The 26,577-nt window shown below is 44.5% G+C and overlaps 1 protein-coding gene across 3 annotated transcripts in view; it reads left to right on the top strand.

The window, feature by feature from the left end:
• CTPS2 (CTP synthase 2) overlaps positions 1–26,577 on the top strand; it is a 96,053-nt gene that overhangs the window by 59,750 nt on the left and 9,726 nt on the right. For all 3 annotated transcript variants that reach the window (XM_032840748.1, XM_032840746.1, XM_032840747.1), the window contains exons 14-17: positions 2,225–2,321; positions 15,035–15,090; positions 18,310–18,406; positions 23,548–23,692. In XM_032840748.1, the coding sequence (XP_032696639.1) occupies positions 2,225–2,321; positions 15,035–15,090; positions 18,310–18,406; positions 23,548–23,692 (395 nt within the window). The remainder of the gene's footprint in view (positions 1–2,224; positions 2,322–15,034; positions 15,091–18,309; positions 18,407–23,547; positions 23,693–26,577) is intronic.

Raw genomic sequence — 26,577 nt, 5'->3', positions numbered from 1 at the left:
TTAATCTAGACATAATTAGCCAACCAAAGAAGATAGGAAAGAGATGCCAAGGCCGAGAGCACTTCAGAACTGAGCACTCCATCCAACAAGGGGAGTAATCAAGTTTTTTCTCCACCCCTTCTCCTCAGTGACTCTTAGAGTGTACTTGGGACACAGGGTTCAGACGGCTTGGAAAGTTCTGGGGCACTGATAAGATCATACAAGTTCTGGGAAAATTTTGACCTCAGGAAGTTGCCGTTGTCCAGGCTTGCTATAGAGTAATACGTGGCAGTTAAGGTATGGGGGGAATAAACTGGACGAAAGGTTTTATGAGAGGGAACCTGAGTAGTTCCATTAGAACAGGTTACCTTGCCCAACTATAGTCTTTAACAGCTTAAGAAAAAAAAAAAAAAAGATGAAACAAAACCATGAGATCATAGCGTCTAGAACTGGGAAAACAGAACAATGACTTATGAGAATGGGCTTTTCATAAAAATCATGTATTTCTGAATTTCTGTGAGGTAAATTGAACATAAATCTGAAATTATTTGGTCTGAGTTCATTGCTTCCTTCCATCATGCACTTATTCCGTGTATACCCTGGGCCAGTTCCATTGATGCAAGGGGCTGGGAATGCCGTGTAAGGAAAGACGGCACTGGCCCAGCTGTCAAGGAGGTACAGTCTGACACACAAAAGCACTCTACAGACATGAAGTGAGGGCAGCTCAGTGGGGGGCGGGGGAGCAGAGATTGGGGGTCCTGACTAGGCTACAGAGCCTGGGAATATCAGCTCCCCATAGGAGTTCATACTGGATAGTTGAGCTAAGATCTCAAGGTTGAGGCTGGTTTGATTTAGGAAAGGAAGGTAGGGGAATGGGAGATGTCCTGGGGAGAGGAAACAGCGTGTGCAAAGTCCTCATGGGGAGAGGAAAGAAGATGCACTGGAGGAAGGGAAGGAAGGCCACACTGACCAGAACTCAGGGGACGGTCCTGGGACACGAGGCTGGAGGGGTAGGCTGGGCTGATACCAGGCAGTCAAGGATTTCAAGAGGGGGAAATACAACTACTTTGCATTTGCTGGCGGTGTGCGGGGTAGGGTAGCCTGGGGCCGTGTGAACTGGGGTGGGTGGGGGCAGGCTTCTGGTAAGCTTCTGGTAAGCCCCTGGGAGGGGCTGTGGTTTGGGTGGTGGTTGGAGCAGTGGATGGATGTCGGAAATCTGGAGGGGGTGAACGGACAGAACTGGACACACTGAAGATGAGGGACGAAGAAGAGGGAGAGATCCAGGGTGGTGCTTAAGTTTACGACATACAGAATGTGCTAGAATGAGGACATTACCCTCCTTTTTGTTTAAAGGAATCCTTCTAAGGTTTTCTACAAAAAAGTATCTTTGGTGTAGTTTTCCACAAGGATTGGCAGATTTGCTTATGGAAAATCTTTAAGGAGTGAAGTGGGCAGTCGGGGAGGGATGTGAATAGCAAAGTGAGAGGTCCCAGAAGTCCAGAACTTGAAGTGTGCATATTGCCTGCAACTGACAGCTCGAGGAATGACAGGAGAAAGGTCATAAAAGGCTCCTGATAAATTTTTTACAAGTGATTTGAAGGAAAGATGAGAAGCAGAGACAAACAGGAAGCATACCGTGAGGGGTGTGTCAAGCATGGCTGTATTCGAATAAGAACATTGGAAGGAATGATCAGGTTTTACTCTTTAGGGAACATCCTTACGCAACGATAATTACTCTAAAAGTAAAGCTTTGGGGGCACCAGAGTGGCGCAGTCTGTTAAGCCTCTGCCTTCAGCTCAGATCATGATCTCAGGGTCCTGGGATCGAGCCCTGAGTGGGGCTCCTTGCTCAGCGGGGAGCCTGCTTCCCCCCACTCGCTCCGCCTGCCACTTCCCCTGCTTGTGCTTGCTCTCTCTGACAAGTAAATAAAATCTTTTTTTAAAATTTTTAAAATTTTTTATTTGACAGGCAGAGATCACAAGTAGGCAGAGAGGCAGGCAGAGGGCCGGGGGCGGGGGGGTGGGGGAAGCAGGCTCCTTGCTGAGCAAAGAGCCTGATGCAGAGCTTGATCCCAGGACCCTGGGATCATGACCTGAGCCGAAGGCAGAGGCTTTAACCCACTCAGCCACCCAGGCGCCCCAAGTAAATAAAATCTTTACAAAAAAAGAAAATGAAAGTAAAGCTTGAGATGTGGGAAATGACATTTGTGTAAGATGGCAAAACCGGATTTGTTTTGTTTTCTAAGGTGATTGATATGCCTGAACACAACCCTGGCAATTTGGGAGGAACAATGAGGCTGGGAATCCGAAGAACTGTTTTCAAAACTGAAAATTCAATATTAAGTAAGTTTCTCTGATCACTGGTTTTACGACAGAGGGGGTGCTTGGCGTGGCCGCACAGTCCGAGCCTAATCCCACCCCCTTCCACCTCTCGGGTTCCCCTTCCAGTAGCCCCTGGTGCTGCCTACGACTCTTCCTCCTACCTGCCCCCCTCCCCAACCCCATGCCCTTGCTGGTCCTCCTGCTTCCGGATCCCTCCCCCTGGCAGGGTTGGTAGACAGCTAGGAACGCCCGCCTCTCATCTGACCTCCACAACACCCTGCCCAGGGAGCTGCTCTGTGATTGACCAATGCTCCCGGAGATGCTCCCGGAGATGCTCCCGGAGATGCTCCCGGAGATGCTCCCGGAGATGACCTTGCCCGGGGAGCCCCGATTCACTCTGTTCTTTCCAATCCACTCCACCGAAAACCAGCTTGCAGTTCAGTTGTTTCATGTCAGACTGGTTTTAGCCACTAATTTACGAACTTCGTGAGGAGGAGAGCAGTTACTTGAGAAGTAGATTTCTCTGTTCCCCCAGTAGCTTCGGCGTGGGGAGAGGAAAGTATGATGGGGCTTTCCATCTGATATTTGCCCATCTTCTACTCTCGATAAGGTTATTCGAATTTTTGTGGAACTTCTTCTCGTAGATGAACATATTCTATGAGAATAACTTAAAGTGAGAAAACCCCCAAAGGCCTGAGTTCAATTTAGTAAATACAGCTTGAGTGCCTACTCTTAGCCAAAGGCGCTATGCTAAGAGCTGCAGGTCCACTCCCGTCTGGGACAGCTGTCAGCCCTGCCTGCCTCAAAGCAGGTGCAAAGAGGGTGATGAGAGGGAACGTTCGAGGTGCCGAGAAGGCTGGAAGGAGACAAAAGGAACCCAGGTTTCTTGGGTGTCCAGCATCACTCCCATGAAGTTATGAGCATATCTTAGAAAAATGCCTTCTTCAAGAAGGATAAGACCAGGAATGTGAGTTTCTCCTTTATGGATAAGAAACTGCTTCCATGGACTATAAAGCTTCTGCATAAGAATGAAATTTAAAAAGGAAAAGTTTCAAGGTACACACATTTCCCTACTTTCTCTGGATAAGAAACCACTGTTCTCTAAGTGGCTTTTTTTCTTTAAGAATGTGCAAATTTTTTCTCTTCTTAGATATTAGCAGTGATTCCTCAGCTTTCCGATGTTTTCAAACCCTTCGAAACTTGGTTCAAATAATTGCTTAAGAGACAAAAAATGGTTAGTGAAAAATGTGATGTTTTAAAATTGTATCTTCTGTAGAGGATTCAGTGCTCATCGTACTCAGCTTTTAAAAAAGACCATTGTGTTCAAAATATTGAAAATTTTGATGTGTCTCGATAGAAATAAGACCGAGTTAGGGTTTGTTTTTCTGTATTGTAGACATAAAAGTAATGTCAATGATTTTTATGATTCTTAAACACACGAAAAGCTTGTTGCTTAATTAATATATTTGGTCTGCTTTTTTTTTTTTAAGATTTTATTTATTTATTTGACAGAGAGAGACAGCGAGAGAGGGAACACAAGCAGGGGGAGTGGGAGAGGGAGAGGCAGTGGGGAGCTGGAGAGGGAGTGCCTAAAGACTGAAGATATTGGTAGACACAATGGCTGGATTACTACAGTCATTCTAATTTTTGTATTCATCAAGTTCCTCTTTTTTTCTTAGTCACCTATTAGTTCCTTAAGGTTCAGGAAAACTGGGAATTTGTTTTTTCTTTTTTTCAAGCACTTCACTGAGGCATCATTGACATACAGACAGCTATACATAATTCATGTATGCAATGAGATGAGATGAATTTGAGTTTTCTAAAGTGGAGATTACAGGTATAAATCGATTTGGACCAAAGTACTAATCATCATTTGCTCATTTTTTAAGAAACATGTCACCAGAGGCTCACTTCTGTCCTCCTTCTGCATGCGTGGGCTGTCCTTGCCTACAAAGGCTTTTTGTTATTAAAGAACTAAGGACTGTGTGTGGGGAATTGTCAAAGCTGGTTCACAGGTCTTCACAAATAAGATATTTTTTCTGTAATACTTCACCATAGTGCTAATTACACCTTCATGATGTCTTCGAAACTTTATCCTGCTTGATTTTTATGTAGCCTTTTGTTGTAGAATAATGTTTTATGAACCTAGTCTTTGTGTCTATTACTTGGGCATATAATATTTCATTGAATTAAGGAACCATAATCCACTGACTCATTTCTTATTGCTAAACATTACAGGTTGTTTCCAACTTTTGTTAGAAAAATGCTGATGCAAACGTCTTGACATGGTGTTTATGTTCTTTTAATTGTTTCCTTAGGATAGATTTCCAGGAGTTGGACTATTAGGTCAAAGGGTATGAACACTTTTATGACTGATAATTCTGCTGGATTGTTTGAAGGAAGAGGTGAACCAGTTCATAGTGATGTTAACTGTACTGTTCTTGCTTTCTCTAGTCTTTTTGCAAGTGTGTTTTTTTTTTAAGATTTTATTTATTTATTTGACAGACAGAGATCACAAGTAGGCAGGGAGGCAGGCAGAGAGAGGAGGAAGCAGGCTCCCTGCTGAGCAGAGAGCCCGATGTGGGGCTTGATCCCAGCACTCTGGGATCATGACCTGAGCCGAAGGCAGAGGCTTTAACCAACTGAGCCACCCAGACCATAGATGGCCCCTCCAAGTTCTTTTATTATTCTTCTTTTTGCTCTTCTAGCAAGAACAAAAAGGGCCCTTTATTAGTGTACTCTATTTTGCATTTCTTTTCATTACTACAAAGTGGAAAGTCCCTCCCACCCCAAAATGTTGATTTACTTGTGTATATACTGCCCATGTTCCTAGTAACACTTAATTGTAGGAAGGGACAGATCTACCAGCCCAAAGTCTATAACCTAAATGGCCTCGGCCAGGGGTTGATAAACTTTTTCTGTAAAAGCCCAGATAGTACATATTTTCAGCTTTGGGGGCCACATGGTCTTTGATGCAACAGCTCAACTCTGTCATTGTAGTGTAAAAGCAGCCGCAGGCAAATACATAAACAAACGAGCGTAGCTATGTTCCAATTTATGTCCCTTTATTTATGGGCACTGAAATGTGAATTTCATGTAATTTTCATGCATCATGAGATATTATTCTTCTTTTGATTTTTTTTTTCAACCATTTGAAAATGTAAAAATCATTCTAAGTTCGAGGGCTGACCGAAAAAGTCAGGGGAATCCTATTTTGCCTCAGAATTACCATGGCTTGCCAAACCCTGATCTACACAAAAACAGGCAGTGAAGCTGTTACCCTCCTGAGGAGCGTTCAAGGACATCTCCCAGCTTGTCTACTTGCCTGCCTGCAAACCCTATTTAGTGACTGAATAAGGTCAAGAGGGCTTCCGGAAGCCATTTGACCCAATCAATATTTTTCAGCAAGGAAATGGAGGGCAGAGAGGGTTGGCTCACCGTCAGTGGGTGGTCAGAACAGGCCCAGACCACTCTTCTTGCATGGTTTCTAGTCTTCTACGCCAACAGATGGCCCTAGCTCCACAACCCACCATTATAATCACTCTCCAAAATGCAATTCTTAAAACACACATTTTACTATTGTTTACTATTTTACTATTGTTTTACTATTGTTTTTCAGATATGTATATTTCATTGCATGTAAATTACACCTCAATTTTCCAAAACATCATTTTATCTGGATACATAGATGGCAGGACTTGTCTCGTAGGGAGACCATAACTTGGTTGATTAACTCATTACATGACTTCTGAAAAGCAGAAGGAGAAACGGTGCAGAACAGGTTCAGTATTAAACCAGATGCTTTGAAGAGGGAGAAATCTGGAAAGAGGTATGGCTCAAGATGGAGTGGGTCAGGCTCAGGTGAGAAAGGAGCCAGGGAAGAAAGTACCAGGGAACTTCGTTCCGAGAGGATTTCGGGGCTCCGAAAATAAACTTTATCGGTTTGCCTGTGGCTCTCAACTGAGTGTGAGGGTAGAGAACATAGTAAAATACAAAGCAATTCACACAAGGTTCAGAGCTCACTAAGGGGATGGCTGACAACTTGTTTGATGGTTATTGTTTCCAAAATATTGCAGTCCCCAGGCTTAATTTTTTTGGTCAGTTCCCAGACATGTTGCTGAGAGATCCAGGAAATGAAGCAGGTCTTTGTGCTGAGTGTGGTTTTCAAACCTAACTGTCACCTACCAGAAAGAATATGCAGGTAACATGTTTTAATGATGCTCAGTGTGGTGTGCATATGCCCTGGTTGGAATGCTAGAGCCAGCTCAATTTAAAGCAAATCCCATATTTGACTCTAAACCAGTACCCAAATGGTTAGGGAGCCCTTGCCTTTAGAAACAGGAATGCTGCAGGGATAGAAAGGCACAGAGCAGGCCTGAGTACTTGGGGTAGGGATGGGAGGTCCGGGGGGGGGGGGGGGGGGGCAGAGGAAGGAAAGGGCCACCCCATGAACATAGCTCTGTGCTGAGGAACTGTTAAAAGCGAGTGGGTGCCATTTTGCCCTCTGGGGGTTTCCAGTCCTGTGGAGAATGTGGCATAACATTTTGGAAGGAGTTAGAAGCCCTCTTCAGGGCGGTGTATCCACCCAGAGACCAGGCCCTGGTGACTTCCCATCAGAGTTCTGAGAAGATGACCCTCCTCCTCAGGGCAGACGACAAAGGGACAGTGCGACTTGACACAGGCCGATGTCAGCTGGCAGTGGAGGCTGCGGAGAGCTGCTCGGGGCGATGCAGCTAAATGGAATGCTTTAGGAAAAGACTTAATTCCTTTTGGGGATCTTCCTGGCATTTCCTCATAATAAGGAGGAGGACTTGGCTAAAACATTTGGTTCTGCCTTATTGTGAGAGAAAAAGGGTTTTGTTCTGAGAGAACAGGCAACAGGCCAATGAGGGAGGTATGGAGTGAGTCCCAGTGTTAAGGATCTGGGTTAAATTCATGGCATTGAAAATGCAGAGTGGTCAATCTCGAATTTGAAGGGCCTGAAGGAAAAGGGGATAAGGTAGAACAAATTTTCACTGGCTAGAAAAATTGCTTTTGCTTTCTTATCTCTTATCAAGGCATTGATAGAGAAAAACAGCTTCTAGTTCCTGGTGTGATTAGATTGTTAGGAAGTTTAAGAAAATAATCGTGCCATACAAAGAGCCTTGGCTGGGTTAATGAGGTGATTTACAAAACAGTTTAAAAGAGGTCACCAGGGATTTAGGGACGCTGGAAGTCCCTGCCACAGTAATTTGTCGTGGTGAGACTGATGGGAAGGGAGTGCGGTGGGGCTCCTGGGTGGAGCACGCCAGCTGGCTTTCTCCTGACTCCCTCTGATGGTCCACACTGTAGGCGAGCTCTCTCCCCTGCCCCTTCTTGCCTTTTGCTGGGGGAACCATTCTCTAAGGTGTATTTGCGGATATGGGGGCTTCCAGGTCTGGGACATAACATAGCCCCTTTATTTTATTTTTATTTTTTTTTTTAAAGACTTTATTTATTTATTTGATAGAGAGATCACAAGCAGGCAGAGAGGCAGTCAGAGAGAGAGGAGGAAGCAGGCTCCCTGCTGAGCAGAGAGCCCGATGCGGGGCTCGATCCCAGGACTCCGAGATCATGACCTGAGCCGAAGGCAGCGGTTTAACCCACTGAGCCACCCAGGCGCCCCAACATAGCCCCTTTAATCCTGACAACAGGAGGCGTTTCCTTATCCCTTGTTGGACCGGCTCTGCACCAAGCACCTCGCCGCCAGGAACTAGTGGGGTGGTTAAAACCCAGCCACGCTGCCCCACTGGAGGCCCCTCCCGGCCCAGCTCTCTGTCCCTGGCTGTGTAGCTCCTTACGGCGCTGTGCTGCAGTTTCCACCTCTGGAGAGCAGACGCCAGAATGCCTCCTGCCTCATGGGGTTCTGGTGAGGGTTAAATCAGTTATACATGTGAGTCCTTCAGTGCCCGGCGCAGTAGAAGCGCTGTTCAAGTGGGGCTGTTAGGATCGTTAAGGTGAAGGGCGTATTATCAATACAGTGAGACCTGTGAGTCTCTCGAAGCTCTGGGTATGATGGAGTATTAAAATACCATATGATCGGGGCACCTGGGGGGCTTGTCAGTTGGGCGTCTGCCTTCAGCGCAGGTCATGATCCCAGGGTCCTGGGATCGAGCCCCACATCAGGCTCCCTGCTCAGCGGGGAGCCTGCTTCTCCCTCTCCCTTTGCAGTTCCCCCTGCTTGTGTTTTCTCTCTCTCTCACACACTTTCTCTCTCCAATAAATACATTAAAAAAATCTTTAAAAAAATAGAAAATACAATACCATATGATCCAGTAATTCCACTACTGCGAATTACCCAAACAAAATTAAAAATACTAATTTAAAAAAATACACGCACCCTATGTTTATGGCAGCATTATTTACAATAGCCAAGATATGGAAGCAACCCAAGTATTCATGAATAGATAAATGTTTAAAGAAGCTGCGGTGTGTATACCACACACACACACACACAGCGGAGTATAACTCAGCTATATAAAAGGATGAGATCTTGCCATTTGCAACAACATGGATGGACCTGGAAGGTTACTGCTGTGATGTTAGTCAGACTGAGAAAGACAAATACCATATGATTTCACTCATAATGTGGAATCTAAAAAAAAAAATGAATAAATAAATGACAAGCAGATTCTATCTATAAAGACAGAGAACAAATTGATGGTTGCCAGAGGGGTGGGGGGTGGGGGGATGGGCAAAATGGGTGAAGGGAAGTGGGAGATACGGGCTTCCGGTTATGGAATAAATAAGTCATGGGAATACGGGGTAGAGGGAATATTGTCAATGGCATTGTAACGATGTTGCGTGGTGACAGGAGCTTTAGCTGTGGTGAGCACAGCATAACACACAGAGGTATTGAATCACTATGTTGTACACCTGAAATGAATGGAATATTGTATGTCAGCTACACTAAAAAAAAAAAAAAATAGGGTCCTCCAGACATGGAGAGGGGAGAAGGGGTGAGCCTGAGGAGAAGGGGAGCAGGCATCCCCCTTGCCTTTCATGTTCTCTCCAGTCCTTCTGTTCTGGTCTCCTTGCTCCCTACCTGCTAATATGACTAGCAGAAGCAGACAAAAAAAAAATCCAAGAAAAGAGGTATTAAAGATGGGATAAGAATACTAAGTCGGGGTGGGGGAAAGAGATGCAAGCAATGAAAATAATATAATGCTGTAATGTGGAGTTAAAGGCAAGGACTCACATTTCAAAAATCGAAAATTAGCATTTTTATACTAGCAAACTGAGATAAAAGCAGATCACGAAAAATAAAATTAGAGAAAGAGGAGTTTAGATGCTTAAAAGGAATGTGATGTTTTATAAAAACTGAAGAAACGGTATACCAAGATCCAAAAGTAATAAGTAAAGAAGGAGAAAGATGGCGGCTGGCCCGACTGCACACTTTCTAAGCATCAGTAATGAGGACGTTCTGTGCATCGTTTCACTTATTCCTTTCAACACCGACCTGGGTGGATTTTGCACAAGAGAGAAAGGCATCTTAGGCAGCTTAAGTCATTTGTTAGAATGTCACTCAGGAGATTTCTGAGCCCGACCTCCTGGCCATCTCACTATATCAAATAGCAGACCTTAATTAAAGAGGGGATAGAAAGACCCAAACAGCTCACAGAGCTGAAAGCTGCCTTGCGCTGAGAGCCCCAAGACAGGGTTCCACAGGTCTCAGGAGGAGTGTCTTGTGGGAGAAGAACAGGGATTGCAGAAAGTGAAGACCCCACCTCTGGCTTCCGAAAGACAGTCTGAAACCACATGCTTGGCTTGAGAAGGGACACACACCCTGAATCGACATTGGACTGAACAGCTGGGCCAGTAGGACTGGGCTGGGAATGTAAATGAGTCAAACAGCCAGGTGTAAGAAGTGCCATAGCTTAACTCGACAATCAGTGGCAGCTACATCCAGCCTTAGAGTTAGAGAGGTGGTAGGGAGTGACGGGGACTGGGGCAAACTGACAAGCAGTTGACCCGTCAACAGCTAAAACTCATAGTTGCATGAAGAACTATGGCTTCACTGTTGCCAGTCTTCGAACTTTCTAAGAGAATCTGGAAGTCTGGAGTTTTATGACAAATCTGGTTTCTAAATGTTGGCAACTTATTCAGAATTTTAAAACACTGTGTGTTTGCCAACACCATGCAAACCAAATACACCAAACATCTGTACCCTGGGCAGCGTTTTGGGATCTCTGAACTAGACACACGCCAGCAGACCCTTGCACATAAACAGAAAACTCTAGCCCCTGTAGTGCTTACTTAGTTCAGGGCATGGTTCTGAGCAGTCTTTAAAGGGAGTCTAATTAAGACATTGGTGCAGCAATTAAAAGATGTTTGGGCAAAGGTAAGGCAGTTCTGCCTAGAGGGAAGAGGTCATGAAGCCCATCAGGGAGTGATGTTACCTTTTGGACATGCCATGGGTGATTTCCTCTAGCTCCCATGGAAATAGGAAATGTGGGGCCCAGGTGAAAGATAAGGATCAGAAGGTACAGATTGGGGGTCTAGAGCATGGCGGGGGATGGCTTTCAGCAGTGAATGTGGGGGAAGAAGGGAGGGTATGGTTCTGAGCAGGTGTCCCTACTTGAGGATGAAGAGCTAGTAAATGGGGTGAGGAGAGTGCACAGAGAAGCAGAGGTCACAGATGGGGAAAGGGGAAGTTACTCAGGTCCCAACTGAAGACACATTTGCTGGGTCTTTTTGAGAGCTGTTCAGTAAAACAACAGGAACAAAAACCAAGTTGCAAAGGATGGGGATGGGACCTTTAGATAAAGGGTAAGTTAGGGGAAGAGGGGGTGGTGGGGGCAAGAATGGGGCTGCATAGCCTTTACTTTTTCACATTTTAATTGTGGTAAATACACATAACGTCAAATTTGCCGTCTTAACCTTTTTTTTTTTTTTTTTTTTTAAGATTTTCTTTATTGGGACGCCTGGGTGGCTCAGTTGGTTGGACAACTGCCTTCGGCCCAGGTCATGATCCCGGAGTCCCGGGATCGAGTCCCGCATCGGGCTCCCAGCTCCACGGGGAGTCTGCTTCTCTCTCTGCCCTTCTCCTCACTCATGTTCTCTCTCACTGTCTCTCTCTCAAATAAATAAATAAAATCTTTAAAAAAAAAAAAAAAGATTTTCTTTATTTATTTGACAGAGATCACCAGTAGGCAGAGGGGCAGGCAGAGAGAGAGAGGAAGAAGCAGGCTCCCCGCTGAGCAGACAGCTGGATGCGGGGCTAGATCCCAGGACCCTGGATCGTGACCTGAGCCGAAGGCAGAGGGTTTAACCTACTGAGTTACCCAGGCTCCCTAACCATTTTTTAAAAAGAATTTATTTATTTGTCAGGGAGAGAGAGAGCACGCACAAGCGGAGGGAGGGGCAGAGGGAGAGGGAGAAGCAGGCTCCCCGCTGAGCAAGGAGCCCGAGGTAGGACTCCATCCCAGGACCCTGGGATCATGACCTGGGCTGAAGGCAGACACTTAACCCACTGAGCCACCCTGGTGCCCCCCATCTTAACCATTTTAAAGTATACAGTTCAAACACACACACAGTGTGCATGTGCACACAAGCAGGGAGAGGAACAGAGGGAGAGGGGGAAGCAGTCTCCCCACTGAGCAGGCAGCCCAATGCTGCGGGGCTCCATCCCAGGACCCCTGGATCACAACCCGACCAGAGCCCAAGGCAGATGCTTAACCGACTGAGCCACCCAGGCACTCGCCCACCCCTCCAACTTGCTTCTTAAGGCAACATGAAGCTTATGTGCAGTTAATCTCTGTTGCGTTTGATTTTGTCTCCAGATTAGGATAGAAAAGAAAAGACTGTGTCATTTTGTTGAAGATTTCCCCCGTGCCTAAGATCATCACATGGCACGAGTGCGTGATCAATCCATCTGGAGAACTGCTCCTCACAACGTGGTGTATCTAGCCCTCAGTCTTTTCACTCCACACCTAGATACACTCTGCAGTCAGCAGCAGCTAGCGGCAGCTTGCCTTGTCACTGATTGTCATTGATTGTCCTCCTACAGCACTTTCAGCCACAGTGGGGATCAGCAGTGCCTAATCCGGAATACACAGGGAGTCGCTTGTGGCGCTTTGTAAAAACCCACATGCCCAGGCCCTCTCCTGAAAGTAACCAAATCAGAATCCCTGGGGCCAGGGCCCTGGAATGAGCATTCTTGGTTTTATTTTGTTTTTAAGGTGTTTTCAAATAGAATTGGACTGGTAACATTCTGAGCTATTCTCAACATATTGTTATAAAGGAAATTTCAATTTTTTCTTTCATGGATATGGCAGTGGATTAGTTTTGTAAATTCGTTCTTGACAGATTTATAAGTGCTCAGGTAAGAATTTGAGTCCATGAAACAGTATTTCCAAAGTTCTGAAAACATGTTTCATTATATACCATATATATATATATACACACACATAGAAATGATCCATCCATTAAAGAAATATTTATTTATTTATTTATTTAGATTTTATTTATTTCTTAGAGAGAGAGAAAACACAAGCAGGGGGAGTGGCAGGCAGAGGGAGAGGGAGAAGCAGAACCCCCACTGAGCAGGGAGCCCAACTCGGGGCTCCATCCCAGGACCCTGGGATCATGCCGTGAGCCGAAGGCAGATGCTTAACTGACTGAGCCACCCAGGCGCCCCTAAACAAATATTTATTAAGTACCTGCTTATGTGCTAGACATCAATTGAAGGGACAGGTCCTTATCTTGTCCATTATCTTGTAGAGCTTATGTTTTGTCTTCTTTCTACTTGGATTTCATAGTCTGGAGTCTAATTAACAGTCACATGGTTTACTTACTGTTCCAAGTGTTTTTTTTTTTTTAAGATTTTATTTATTTACTTAACAGAGAGCACAAGTAGACTGAGAGGCAGGCGGGAGGGGGGAAGCAGGCTCCCCGCTGAGCAGAGAGCCCAATGTGGGGCTCGATCCCAGGACCCTGGGATCATGACCTGAGCCGAAGGCAGAGGCTTAACCCACTGAGCCACCCAGGCACCCCCCAAGTGTTTTACTTAATCCTCACAACAACCCTATGGAATAGGACTATCAATCATGCCCATTTTACAGATGAAAAGGCTGAGGCAGAGGGCTGTAATAATTTGCCCCAGCCACACATCCATTCAATGCTGTAGTGCAATTTAGAGCCAGATGGTCTGGTTCCAGCGTCACTACACCAGCCCTGTCGTCCTGTCTCCCTTGAGGTATCTTAGCAAACACAAAATTTGCCTTAAGCCGGCAGTATGCACACAGCATCCAGTTTCAAAAGGTCGTGTAATATCCTGCTAGTCCTGATGACTTGAAGTTAGAATTCCTTATATCTTAATTTGGAGATGTTTGCCATTTTCTTCACCATCTGTTAACATTGGCAGGCTCTATTATTGGACGTCTAAGTCATCCATTGTAATGCAGTAAGCAGAGAAGAAATTTTGGACCATAGGAAGAAAAGATCAGTCACAAAGTCAGAGGTCATAAGGGAATCAGGAACCTCTCCAAGTTGGGTCCAGAGCTTTCAAATGATTTTTCTCGTAACTTTGCAATGGTATATATGCTTCTGTTTTGTCCAATTGGACATTATTTCGCTGTTTCCATTTTTCCTTTCATTTTTATGAACCAATAGTTTGAGTACAAAGGCTCTGCCTTGAATGACTGCCCTCTCAGTGGCACGTTGGAGCTCTCTCAGAGTAGCTCCCTATCCCCACTATTGCCAATTTTTCTAGAACACCTGTGGCAAATACTCACTATGATTAACATTGTCCCCAGGGAGCAGTGTCTACATGGACAAAATAGAGGTTCAGTCGTGATAAATGATCGTATGAAGTCATAGCAGAATGCAGCCAATGTGCACTTTCTTTATCCAAGTCAAAAGCGCAGAGGAGACACAAACATCCTGCTCCACAGCCTTATGGCGTGTCTCGGAGGGTCTGACAGTCCCCTGCCTGTGGAACTGAGCACTGCTCTGGATTCTGCTGGAGTAGGACAATGTGTCCCAGCACTAGTGGCTAGGCTTTTCATTTAATCCGCCAGTCTTCGATTTCTGGGGCTCAGTTTGCTTCGTTGTTCACTGTTAAATAACGAAGTGGCATGCATCTTCGTGGTGAACTTGCTGTCTTCCTTTCTGTTTTCTGGGGTGAATTCTTAGAGGCTGAATTTTTAGAGCCAGAGGACAGGCCCGTGTTTAAGGGGGGGTGTAAACCAATTTGGCCAGTACGCAGAAGTAGCTGGTGTGGTGGAAAAAGCACGGACCAGGTGTCGGGGAGTTGGGGGCGGTCTGGGCTCAAGATCCTGCTGCCAGCGGGGTTGGGGCTTTGGGCAAGTCCTTCGGTTTCATTTCCATTCTTTTGGTTTCATTTTCTTCTTTTGGAAAAGGAGCCCTGTTATGAGTCTGCCCAGAAGTGATGGTGCTCAGACGTTCCTCCGCCTCTCTGTCCTTAACTGCAGGCAGGTGTGGCAGAGGAGGGCCTGTCTGTTGGAATCCATGGTGACTTGTGTAACAGAGGGCTTCTGTTTCCCTTTATGCCGTGCTGATGGCGTACTTGGGAATTGCTTCAGAGTTTCAAAGAAGCTCTTCCTGTTCTGTGCTGTAGGAGAAGAAACTCTAGATGACTATCTGGACCAGTCCAGGTAATTTGTAGGTCAAAGAGACGTCCTTCACATATACGCTCTGGATGTCGTTCCAAAGCTGATTACTTGGATGTTAATTTCACTCTTGTATCTTCACAGGGAAACTTTATGGTGATGTTCCTTTTATAGAAGAAAGACACAGACATCGGTATGAGGTATGGCCTACATGCTGAATTACTGTGGAATGTAGATGGTTAGTTTGAGGAACTGCAGTGATTACTGGTGGACATCTGGAAAAGGTGTCCCGCTCGGTGGTATCCATCGGGCGCAGGGGAGTCATGCCAGATTTAGCAGAGGGGATCGATTCCAGAACCCCGGGATCATGACCTGAGCCAAAGGTAGATGCTTAAAAAGACTGAGCCACCCAGGCACCCCTATTATCTGTCTTGATTATAGCCAGCCTAGTGGGTATGAGGTGGTATCTCTTTGTGGTTTTGATTTGCATTTCCCTGATGATAAATGATGTTGAACACCTTTTCATTTCATATTTCCAATATAAGGAAATTTATTATAAAAAATTTAAAAATGTAAAAATTTCATATTTCCAATATAAGGAAATTTGTTATATCAGGTGATAGTTCAGAGGCTGGGTAGGCTGCAGGCACGGTATGGTCAGGGCTTCTACTATTTCTGGGATTCTCTTGGCCTTACCTTTTTCCGTGTGTTTGCCTTGCCCTTGGGCTGATCTCCCTCCTAGTTGCAAGATGGTTACCAGCAGCAGCAGAGGCAACATGCATCTTTAGACATGGAAGTTTTTCTTCAGTTTCGTTGGATCAGTACACATTACCTGCCCACCTATGAACTAGTAACCATCGCAAGGGCAAAGCTAAACCAGGGTTAGCCTGGTTTCTTGCAGGGTTAAACCTGGGTTCTTGCATCATTCATCAGCTAACAGGGATAGGTTTATGATGTTTGACTTAGACTAATCAGGGCCAACTTCTAGAATGGGGAAGATGGAGTCCCACGGGTCATGCAAGGGTGGCATAAATGCTGGAAAAAGTCCAGGGTTCTGTTTGGAGGGATGACCAATGAGAATTGATGTTGGGTAGGCTACCAATATTGTCACTACACTTAGGGAACAATTTGCCGAGTATAGGCCATTTTTGGTCTTCTTTCCATTGGGAACTGGCCCAGCTGGTGGGACCAGAAACTATTGAGCTGCATTGCCTAGGTGGTAGGCAGAAGGTATAAGAACTAGTGTGCACACAATGCTGTGGCCATCCATTACTTCATACTTACTTTGTATCTGATATGCTCTGGAGATGGAAGGAAGAAAGACACACACAGTTCCTTTCCTGTTATGGAGCTTATATTCTAATGGACAGGACAAAAAACAAGATAACAGATAAAATAAGTACAGATGAAATCATATATCAGACAAGGTACTTCTATCTAGAACATATAAAGAATTCTTACAACTGAATATTAAATAATGTGAAAGATTCTGAAGAGACAGTTCTCTGGCCATTTGTGTATCTTTTTTGATACACAAATGGCCAATAAGCAAATGAAAAGGTGTTCAACATCATTTATCATCAGGGAAATGCAAATCAAAACCACAAAGAGAGGGGCGCCTGGGTGGCTCAGTGGGTTAAAGCCTCTGCCTTCAGCTCAGGTCATGATCGCAGGGTCCCGGGATCAAGCCCCACATCGGGCTCTCTGCTCAGCAGGGAGCCTCCCCCCGCAACCCTCTGCCTGCCTCTCTGCCTACTTGTGATCTGTCAAACAAATAAATAAAATCTTAAAAAAAAAAAAAACAACCCACAAAGAGATACCACCTCATACCCACTAGGCGGGCTATAATCAAAAGACAGATAATAGGGGTGCCTGGGTGGCTCAGTCTTTTTAAAGCATCTGCCTTTGGCTCAGGTCATGATCCCGGAGTTCTGGAATCGAGCCCTGCATGGGGCTCCCTACTCCATGGGGAGTCGGCTTTTCCCTCTCCTTCTGCCTGCTGCTCCCCCTGCTTGTGCTCTCTCTCTCCGTTAAATAAATAAAATCTTAAAAAAATAATAATAACAGGTGTTGGTGAGGATACATTGTTGGTAGGAATGTAAAATGGTGCGGCCACTTTGGAAAACCATCTGGTAGCTCCTCAAAAAGTTAAACGCAGAGTTATCATATGACCCAGTAATTCTATCCTTAGATATATAACCCAAGACAAATGAAAATGTGCATGCACACAACAACTTGTATACAAATGGTCAAAGCAGCATTATCCATAATAGTTAAACAAAAAGTGGAGACACCCCAAATGTCCATCACATGATGAATGGGTAAATGAAATGTGATCTATCCATAGAATTATTTGATACTAAAAGGAAGTGAAATATTGATATGTGCTACTGGAGACACGAATCTAAAACACATGATGCTTAGTGAAAGAAGCCAGTTACAAAAGACTCCATACTATAGGGTTCCATTAACTGAAATGCCCAGAACAGACAAATCGAAAAAGACAGAATATAGATTAGTGGTTGCCTAGGACTGGTGGGGAGGTGATGAGGGGATTAAAAGATGATGGTTAGAGGGGATAGGGCCTATTCTTGGATTCATCATGGCAATGGCTGAAATCCTCTGTGAATATGCTAAAAACCATTGCATTGTACAATTTTAGTGGGTGAATTGTATGGCATCTGAATTATATCTAAATTAAAGCTGTTTTTAAAAAAAGGAAAAATGACAAATTATGAGAACTAGCCTAATGTTAAAAAAGAAAATAAAAACATGGGGTTAAGATTGAGGAAGACAGGTTGATTTAGATGATTAGTGCTTTCTTTGAAGAAGAGGCGGAAAAGTTTGGGAAAGGACCGGGAATGCGATGAATGAGGGAAGAGGTTGAGTACCAGCCCATCCAGTTGTCATCTATAACCAATATTCTAGCAGAAAAATTGCTTCAAGCTTCTTTTTAAAGGATTTATGTAAATATGTGTGAAGAAAGCTTTGGGGCTAGTCACAAGGGAAATAAGATAGTTTCAATCCTCAAGCAGATTTGTGATTTGGGGAGAAACAGTTAATTATACATAACTCAAGGGAAGAAACAAATATGGTGGCGGCTATAAATAGCTAATCTCAAGGTTCCAAGTCAGAATATCTGTGTCACAGTCCTACTTTTTGAATCTCATCTTAGAGCAACAGAAGGTGGGCATCTCAGGTTTAGGGACTGTGATTAGACTGTTTCTCAGGTTCATCATGAGTTTAAAAATAGGCTTTGGGGAAAAAAAAATAAGCTTTGAGGGTGGGATATAGAAATTAACTACTAGTTAAGAACATCACTGAAATGGAAAACCCACCCAATTGATGGAGGACATTTCTGAGACGATATGTCTGTCTAGCTCTGCTGCCCCAAAGCACGTAATTTCTTGTTTTTCCAGGTGAACCCGAGCCTGATCAGTCAGTTGGAGCAGAATGACTTAAGTTTTGTAGGTCAGGATGTTGATGGAGAGAGGATGGAAATCATTGAACTGGCAAGTAAGTAGGCTCTTTTGTTTTTGAAAATTTTCATGGTAACCTAACGTCTTTTTGTTCTTACAGGTGGAGATATAATTTGCCATTCTATGTGAAGCCATAAGTTGACACTCATTTTGTTTGCTCTCCTTCTTTTCCTCTCTCCTTTGAAATAAATATGTAACTAAATAGAAATAATATGACTAAATATAACGTACTGGAGAAAAACAGACCACTTATAATCCTCCTCATTTGGGGGCCCACTAGTCTGAATCTACCAGAAAAGGATACATTTTTCTGAGTCTACCAGTTCTGCTACTGTTATGCTTCCTCACCATCCCTGCCCCCTTTCTGGGCCTTCTCCTGTTGCTAGCCTCTAGGTTACTTGCTCTGGGGAAGGAAGACAGCCCACTGTTGAGTAACACTCTGTTTTCTCCCTCTTTTTTTTTTTTTTTAAAGATTTATTTATTTATTTATTTGACAGAGAGAGAGAGAGAGAGAGAACACAAGTAGGCAGAGAGGCAGACAGAGAGAAGGGGGAAGCAGGCTCCCCGCTGAGCAGAGAGCCCAATGCGGGGCTCGATCCCAGGACCCTGAGACCATGACCTGAGCCGAAGGCAGAGGCTTAACCCACTGAGCCACCCAGGCTCCCCTGCTTTCTCCCTCTTTGGAGGAAAAATGGCCCAGTGCCCTTCTCACTACTCATGACCAGTTTTGACATCTGTTGTGTGGGGGACCTGGCCTCTCATTCTACCTGGAGTCTGCCTTTCCACACCACTTGTGCTCCATGGTCAAGTGTGGGCCAGTCGTTTAACTTTTGAACACTAGTCCCTGCACCCACAGAAGTTCTTAGTGAGACCAAACACAGCACAAAGGGGTAGGGACTTCCATTGAGGAAGATTGCTGAAGAAGTTGTTTGTGTGTGGGCTGGGACACACTCAAGAGCCCAGGCACAAACCATGCAACGTTTTTGATGAGACAGAGGACACTATTCTCACTCAGAGCTGCAAATACATAGTAAGCCCACGCTTACCGCTCATCCCCCTCTTTCTATACCATTACTTACGACCTGGCCCTTTCTAGAAGTGTTTGCTAACCCCTGTTGTAAACCCACACACATATACTTCCTTTAATTGACTTGAACTTAACATGTTCAGGTGCCTGCTTGACCTGTTTGTCTATCTGGATGTTCTCCTAGCAGTTCCAGCACAACTTATCTAAAACTAAGTTTACATGTTTCCCAAAATGTTTCTGCTAAGTCATCCTCAGTCTCCTTGTTCAGGGCTTTTCAACCTCGCCACCACTGGCATCGGGAGGGGGGTCATTCCTATCACACCCCATTGTGGTGGGGGTGGTCCTGTGTGCTGTGCGATATTTGGTAGCATCCCCGGCCTCTACCTACTGGACACCAGTAGCATCGTCCCCACCTCCCAGTGTCGTAACACCCCAAACCATCGCCAGACATTGCCAGATGTCCCTGAGGGGCCACATACGTCTCTGGGTGAGAACCACTGTCCTAGACCATCAGGTTTAAAATTGGCCTTATTTTGTTCTTCTTCCCCTCTATACCGCCAACTTGTAATCAGTTGTCAAGTCCTGTAGATTCTGTCTCTAGAAGGATTGAGCTGGGATAGCATTCCCTTCCCTCTCACTCTCATCCCCAGTGCATGGTGACTCCAACCCAGAATCTTCCTAAAGCTCCTTCCTGCCTCCAGGCTGTCCCCTCTGCAGCCCCTCCTAATGAGGACAGGGCTCTGTCATATGTCACAAATGTACAGTGCACGTGACACAAATTTGGCAGATAAACCACTTTCACTTATCAAATGCTTAGTTTGTACAGAATACTATAAAAATGGTAACGTGATTTCCTAGAACCTACCTTTTCAACCTATCTTCTTTAGGCTCCAGATATTCTGGACTTGTCTTCTAAATTTCCTACTTCTTTTACCATCTTAGCCCATGTCACCATTCTCTACTTCAAATTCCTTTTCTTTGTCCCTTTCCTTTTCTGTCCCAAGTCTGTTCAGGTACTTCCTGAACAGCGGGCGGAATTGAAGTTGGCGAAGGCATCTCTGAATGCAGTGACATGTTACCTGGACCCTCAAAGAAGGAAAGCAGTGGACACTGTGTGCACAGTCACTAGATGCTTCTCCCTAGACCCCTTGCTAGGGACTCGGCATGCCTTATGTAACTTACAAGACAGCTGATGTCATTCCCACTTTACTGAGATGTCCAGTTCATCACAAGGGGTGCTGGAGCCATACCAGGTCCTGCCATGCCCTCAGTGGATATTACTGTTCCACTTGTTTGCCCTGGACATGTCACCTAAGATGATCAGTCCATGCCTGAAGTTTTGAATTAAAAGATGAGGATGTATTTCCTGTAGCCTTTCTGATGGAAATGCCCATCATTTTAGGATTTTTATAGTGTGAATCACTGGTCGCGGTTGGAGTCTCTTAAATCTGGGATATGAGAGGGCAGAGAATTTCTTAAGCAGATGACTGTTTACTTCATTCAAGTACTTACTTTCCTTTAAATCTCCTGGCTGTCATCATCGTGAGCAAATACGTAGATGCCTCTCCATCACCTGGATTTACATTCCCGTTGACACTTTCAAATTTCATGCGTGTTGGGAAGGAAATGAGAGACGCTGTACAATCCTGACACTTTTTAAAAAGCTGATTGCAAGGAAATTCGTTTTATTAAGGAAAATTTCCCAGGAGATTCTGATCTTAGCTACCCCTTAGAAGCACTTGGCATGAATCTCTACATTCCTCAAGGAGTTCTAAAAGGAATAACAAAGTTTGAGATTAGTATGATGTCAGAATGTGATTCAAAGCAATTAAGGGCACTATTTAAAAGATACTTTATCTGGCGGCGCCTGGGTGGCTCAGTGGGTTAAGCCTCTGCCTTCGGCTCAGGTCATGATCTCAGGGTCCTGGGATCGAGCCCCGCATCGGGCTCTCTGCTCAGCAGAGAGCCTGCTTCCTCTCTCGCTCTCTGCCTACTTGTGATCTCTCTCTCTCTGTCAAATAAATGAATAAAATCTTTAAAAAAAAAAAAAAATAAAAAAAAAAAAAAATAAAAGATACTTTATCTGACTGATAGAACACCATCAAAATAACAACTATTTTGTTTCTTTCCTCATATTGGCATAAGGAATTCTCTTGGAGAAAAGTGATTCAGAAGAGTGGTCCATTCATTCAAATGTTTTGTCCCTGGCCATGACCATGATTCTTTACGTAGCTTCTGTCTGCAGTAGTACAAAAGTGGTATTACTGTGTCCTTCGAAGCCATCCCCAGATCTTTAATTTAAAGCTACATTGCTTCATTTCTTTTCTAAGAGTGGATGATTTCTTTTCTTCTTCTCTTGAGGGGGCACATTCCTGGGAGAAGGTAGCATTCTCCTCACCAAGCTTTCATCCCTGAGTGTCCCTCTCAGTCAAGGAAGCTTCTTCCTAGATGTGAGGTATGGGATTTCTACACTGGATTTTTCTGGACTCAGACCTGTCCAGTGAAACTTGCTGCAACGATGGACTATTCTGCCCTGTTCAGTATGGCAGCAACTAGCCATGTGTAGCTGTTGAACACTTGATATGTGCTCAATGAATTTGAATAACTTTAAATAGCCACATGTGGCTAAGAGCTACCATTTTGTATAGCAGAGCTTTCAATGATAACCTTACGAGAGTGGGCATTTCCATTCAGTCATCATTTCCTTACTATTGTAGTAGGAGCTTTGGGTCTCCTGTGGTAAGTGATGGGGATTTGTGATTTTGAATTCCACCCTAGGTTTTTAGATCATTTGATAAAGCATTTCATTGAAAGCTTTAAACTTATATTTACTCCCCTCTATTAAACCTATATTCTGTCATCTTTGGATTGATATACATAGCAATTAAAAGGATTTTTTAAAGTATGGACTATAGCAGCAACCATACTCTGCACAGTAGTAATTATGGGATTAGAGAGTTGCCTGATTTCTAATTAGAAGTTGCTTCCTAAAACTGAGGGTTGCTGGGGGTAGGGAGTAGGGACAGGGCTGCTGGGTTATGGGCACTGGGGAGGGTATGTGCTATGGTGAGTGCTGTGAAGTGTGTAAACCTGGCAATTCATAGACCTGTACCCCTGGGGCTAATAATACATTATGTGTTAATAAAAAATAGAAAAATTATTTTTTAAAAATTGCTTCCTAATCTGGGGGGTGGGGGTGGGGGTGGTGGGTAACCAACATAGTTTTTGAGGGTTCTGACTGGGGGAAGGAATTTGCAACTCTATAAGATTTCTACCCAGATTTGGAAATGTTGCCCATTTAATGTTTTCTAATCCAAAAGGGGATTTGTGTGTTTAAAAGTAGCTGGGTAAAGCTACTTTTCTGTTCCTATTCCATCTTGGAGAGCTTGAATTGCTCCTTCAGGGGCTTATACAACCCTCAATTTAAAAATTGCTCAAATTGCGCCCCATTAATGTAAACAACATATGCTCATGGAAAAGCTTCACACAATAGGGAAAAGTGTAAGGAAGAAAATAAAAATATCTTGACCTCTTAACCACCTGGAGTCGTAACCACCATTACCATGCAGAAAGGCCCACCCTTTATCACTCCGGGACTCTTCCTCACAGGCGATCAGTTGGCAGAGGCTGGAATAAGGGTACAAGTTCAGTTTCATGGTGCTGGCTCTGATTAATATCCAACCTAAAAGTGTGATGAGAAAAGCAGTCATACTTGCTGCATTCCCAGGGCACTCTTCCCTTGGGAAGGGAAACGACCTCGTAGGAAATGGCTGGAAGCCAGCTGAGAGACGGAATTCCCTACAGGTAGCCTCTCGTGTGAGGGGCACCGTGGAAATGGAGCCAGCAAACGTCTATGAAGGGCTTTCGAAATACAGGCAGACTTTGGGCAAAGCAGAATTCATCTTGCCGTTCAAAAATGTTGCTTAATTTTGCTCCCTCTAATACCTTGCTCGGATGAAAGGCCAGATCTCTAAGCGAGATGTGCTTTGCTGGCTGAGATTTTGCCATGAAGAGGGTTCGGGAAGGTACCTGTCAGTGATGGTTAACAGGTTAATTGTCTCACCATTTGATGTGTTTTCTTATTCAAAGATAAGACCGTTAAAGCAGCTCTTGCGTTTGCTTCAGTCACACCATGATTATTCTCATTTCAGATCACCCCTATTTTGTTGGTGTCCAATTCCATCCTGAGTTTTCTTCTAGGCCGATGAAGCCTTCCCCTCCGTACCTGGGCCTATTACTTGCGGCAACCGGGAGCCTGCACGCCTTCTTGCAACAGGGATGCAAGCTGTCCTCTAGGTAACCAGCTTACTGCTCTCAGCACCAACTCCAGCAGCACTTACATCAACATTTTAGGGCTCTCATGACATTTCATAGCCGTACAGGACTTTTTTAAAAAATAAAGAGTAATTTTTTTCTTTCTTAACAATCCCGATCTTTTTTTTTTCTCCGAATGAAAATGATTTCTTCACATCCAAGGCAGGGACATGTCAGCTTTCCGAATCACGCTGATGCTGGGTGTTACTGTAGAAGTTTGTGTCATTTCGAGAAGTGCAAAGTGGGATTTGCTTTTGTTGAGTCTCTGATGAATGAATATACATAAATGAATATACAAAAATTATATGTTTATTTGCTTTTTTAGGACTAGCCTCTTCAAACCCTCTGCTCTATTTTTCCTTTTGTTACTGTAGCCTTTTCCTTACTGATTGGTAAGCTCTTTGTATATAAAGGACACGAATCCCTTGTTAGGTTGCAAACAATTTTTCAAAGTGGGTTTGTTTGTCTTTTAAGTTGTTAGCAATACTTTTCATTTTCCCTGAAGAGTTTTAAAGAAGGGCTTTATATAATCTTTATATAGTCTTTATTTGTGGGTTTGTTTTTTTTCTAAGATTTTATTTTTCAGTAATCTTGAAACCCAATGTGGGGCTCAGATTCACAACCACTCACAACGACTGAGCCAGCCAGGTGGCTGGTGCCCCTGTTTATGTATTTTTAAAGTTTATGTGGTCAGATCTTTAATTTTTACGGATTCTGCCTTTAGCATCATGTCTAACATCTTTCTTTCCCTATCAAAAATATTATATAAAAATAGCCCATCTGTTTTCTATTAGCATTCTTATGGTTTCAGTTTCATGGTTGAAATCTGTAACCTACATGTACTTGCTAATTGGCGTGGTGTGTAAGGTAGGATCTGCACCTGCCACCCCACCCCCATGGTTAGCAAGTTGAATAGTTCGGATTTGTTGTAAGGATTTCTGTTTTGTTCCATTGAGGATTTCATCTCTTACTTCTAAACCCTTAGCACCCTTTTCATTATCATAGCATTACTGTAAATCAAGCCCTTATCTACCCTACACCCATTTTTATTGAACTTTTTAAAAAATATATTTTGCTATTCTTCCAGATGAGTTATGTGACGATTTTTAAAATTAGGTTAAAAAAAAAAATCCCTAACATTTCTTGACACTTAAATATTGGTCTGGGAAGAATTCATATGTTTACTTCTTCTCCTGCAAAAGTATTGGATGCAGTAACTTCAAAAGTGGCTGGAACTAGCCAGAATCATAGAGGCGTTAGGAAGGGTTATTACTCAGTGGCTGGATATATGTCATTTAGATCATTACCTTTGCTGACCCTCATCCTAGCAAATGGCCCTCATGATGCTGCAGTCGAGAGCTGTCAGGATCGGTGTCTGATGTGTGTGTGTGTGCTCGTGTCACACAGGCCTGCTTCGTTGTGACATCACTTGCTAGGAGAGGCTCAGAGCTGTCCCTCATTTCTCAGACCCATGTTTTCAAACGGGAGAAGCTTTCCATATTCCCGTGTCTGGCGTGTTGCTCAATGGAGGATCACTCCTGGCACGCTTGAACCAGTGCTCTTGTCTTCCAGCTGTGCCCTGCGGAGCCGCAGTCTGGGCTGCGGTGACAAGCTGACTGCAAGGGTCCCCAGGCTTTCCCCTGCCTGGGTGGAGCAGCTGCACATTACCAGGCTCACGTGGCATGGTTCAGCATGAGACTGTACATGAGGAGAGCTTCCCGTGTTCTGATGCCGCGTGGCTTACAGCAGATGCCACGTGTGGTCACATGTCGCATGTGTGCCATGCCCCTTCTCAGCCACTATTATTTCAGGTGCTCGCATGTAAGAGGAGGGTGGCCGCAGAGGAAGATAGATGGCCCGGAGAAAGGATTCATGCCAAACTGGTTGTTGGCAAGCAACGGCTAAGAATGAGTGTTCTCTAATTTGTGCGTACCGCCCACCTGTGTGTTAGATGGGCCGTGGCTTCCTGCAGGGGGGATGGTGGTTTCTGGGTAAAGCTTACAGCAGTTTCTGAGAAAAAGGGCTGCTTGCTACTGACTCCTGAGCAAGACTCAGTGCATCTTGAGGAGAAGGCAAGACTTCTTAACAGAACTCTCAGGCGGGTATGGGAGTTACAGCTGACTAGCTGGCTTCCGTGGTCATCAGAGAATTCCTACATATCAGCCATAAAGTGGTGCATTTCTTAAGCACAGCTGGCACCTTATTTATCGTGATCCCCCTGGCTCCCTAGCGCATGGGGTTGTTTACGACCCATTAAAGTACTAACTGTAGGAAGCAGGGGAGGATGCATATGGACTAGTCTAATTTTGACACCTCGCAGCGGCAGGGGTTGGGGGGGTAGTTTCCAACTAAGAAGGGTGACCGTGAGTTAACCACAGGGACAGACACCCATGTTCCAGAGGAACCTTGCACTTCAGCTCCTCTCTGCCCAGCCCCGTGGTGTTACTGAATGATGGAAAGCGAACAAGGGCTTCGATGGCCAGGCTCTAATGTGAGCTGAGTTGCTACTGTATTTCTGTCAAACAAGATTACTGTCTGTAATCAACCATAAACAAATGTAACAAGGGATATGAACACCAGCATAATGACTTCCTTCCCCAGAAATTGGCTGACGGTATGTAATTATATGGCACATGTGCAGCTGACATCTTTAAAGCCCAGAATACAAAAATCTTGGGCTTTGAGCAAGTACACCTGAACTATAACCTCTGCGTTCTGCCCTGGAGAGAGTAGTTATCTTTTAGCGCCTGGGAAGTTGCAGTGAGGATGTTATTTTGGGATCTACAGCTGGTGAGCCTTCGTTTTGGGGGTCCCCCCAGGACGGCACACACATTTGATGATTCACTAGAAGGAAACCAGAATATAGT

Source organism: Lontra canadensis, unplaced genomic scaffold (assembly GCF_010015895.1).
Source record: "Lontra canadensis isolate GAN:19392208 unplaced genomic scaffold, GSC_riverotter_1.0 scaffold116, whole genome shotgun sequence".
Classification (NCBI taxonomy): domain Eukaryota; kingdom Metazoa; phylum Chordata; class Mammalia; order Carnivora; family Mustelidae; genus Lontra; species Lontra canadensis.
Note: the sequence above shows the minus strand (reverse complement) of the source record. Positions and strands in the feature narration are given on the sequence as shown.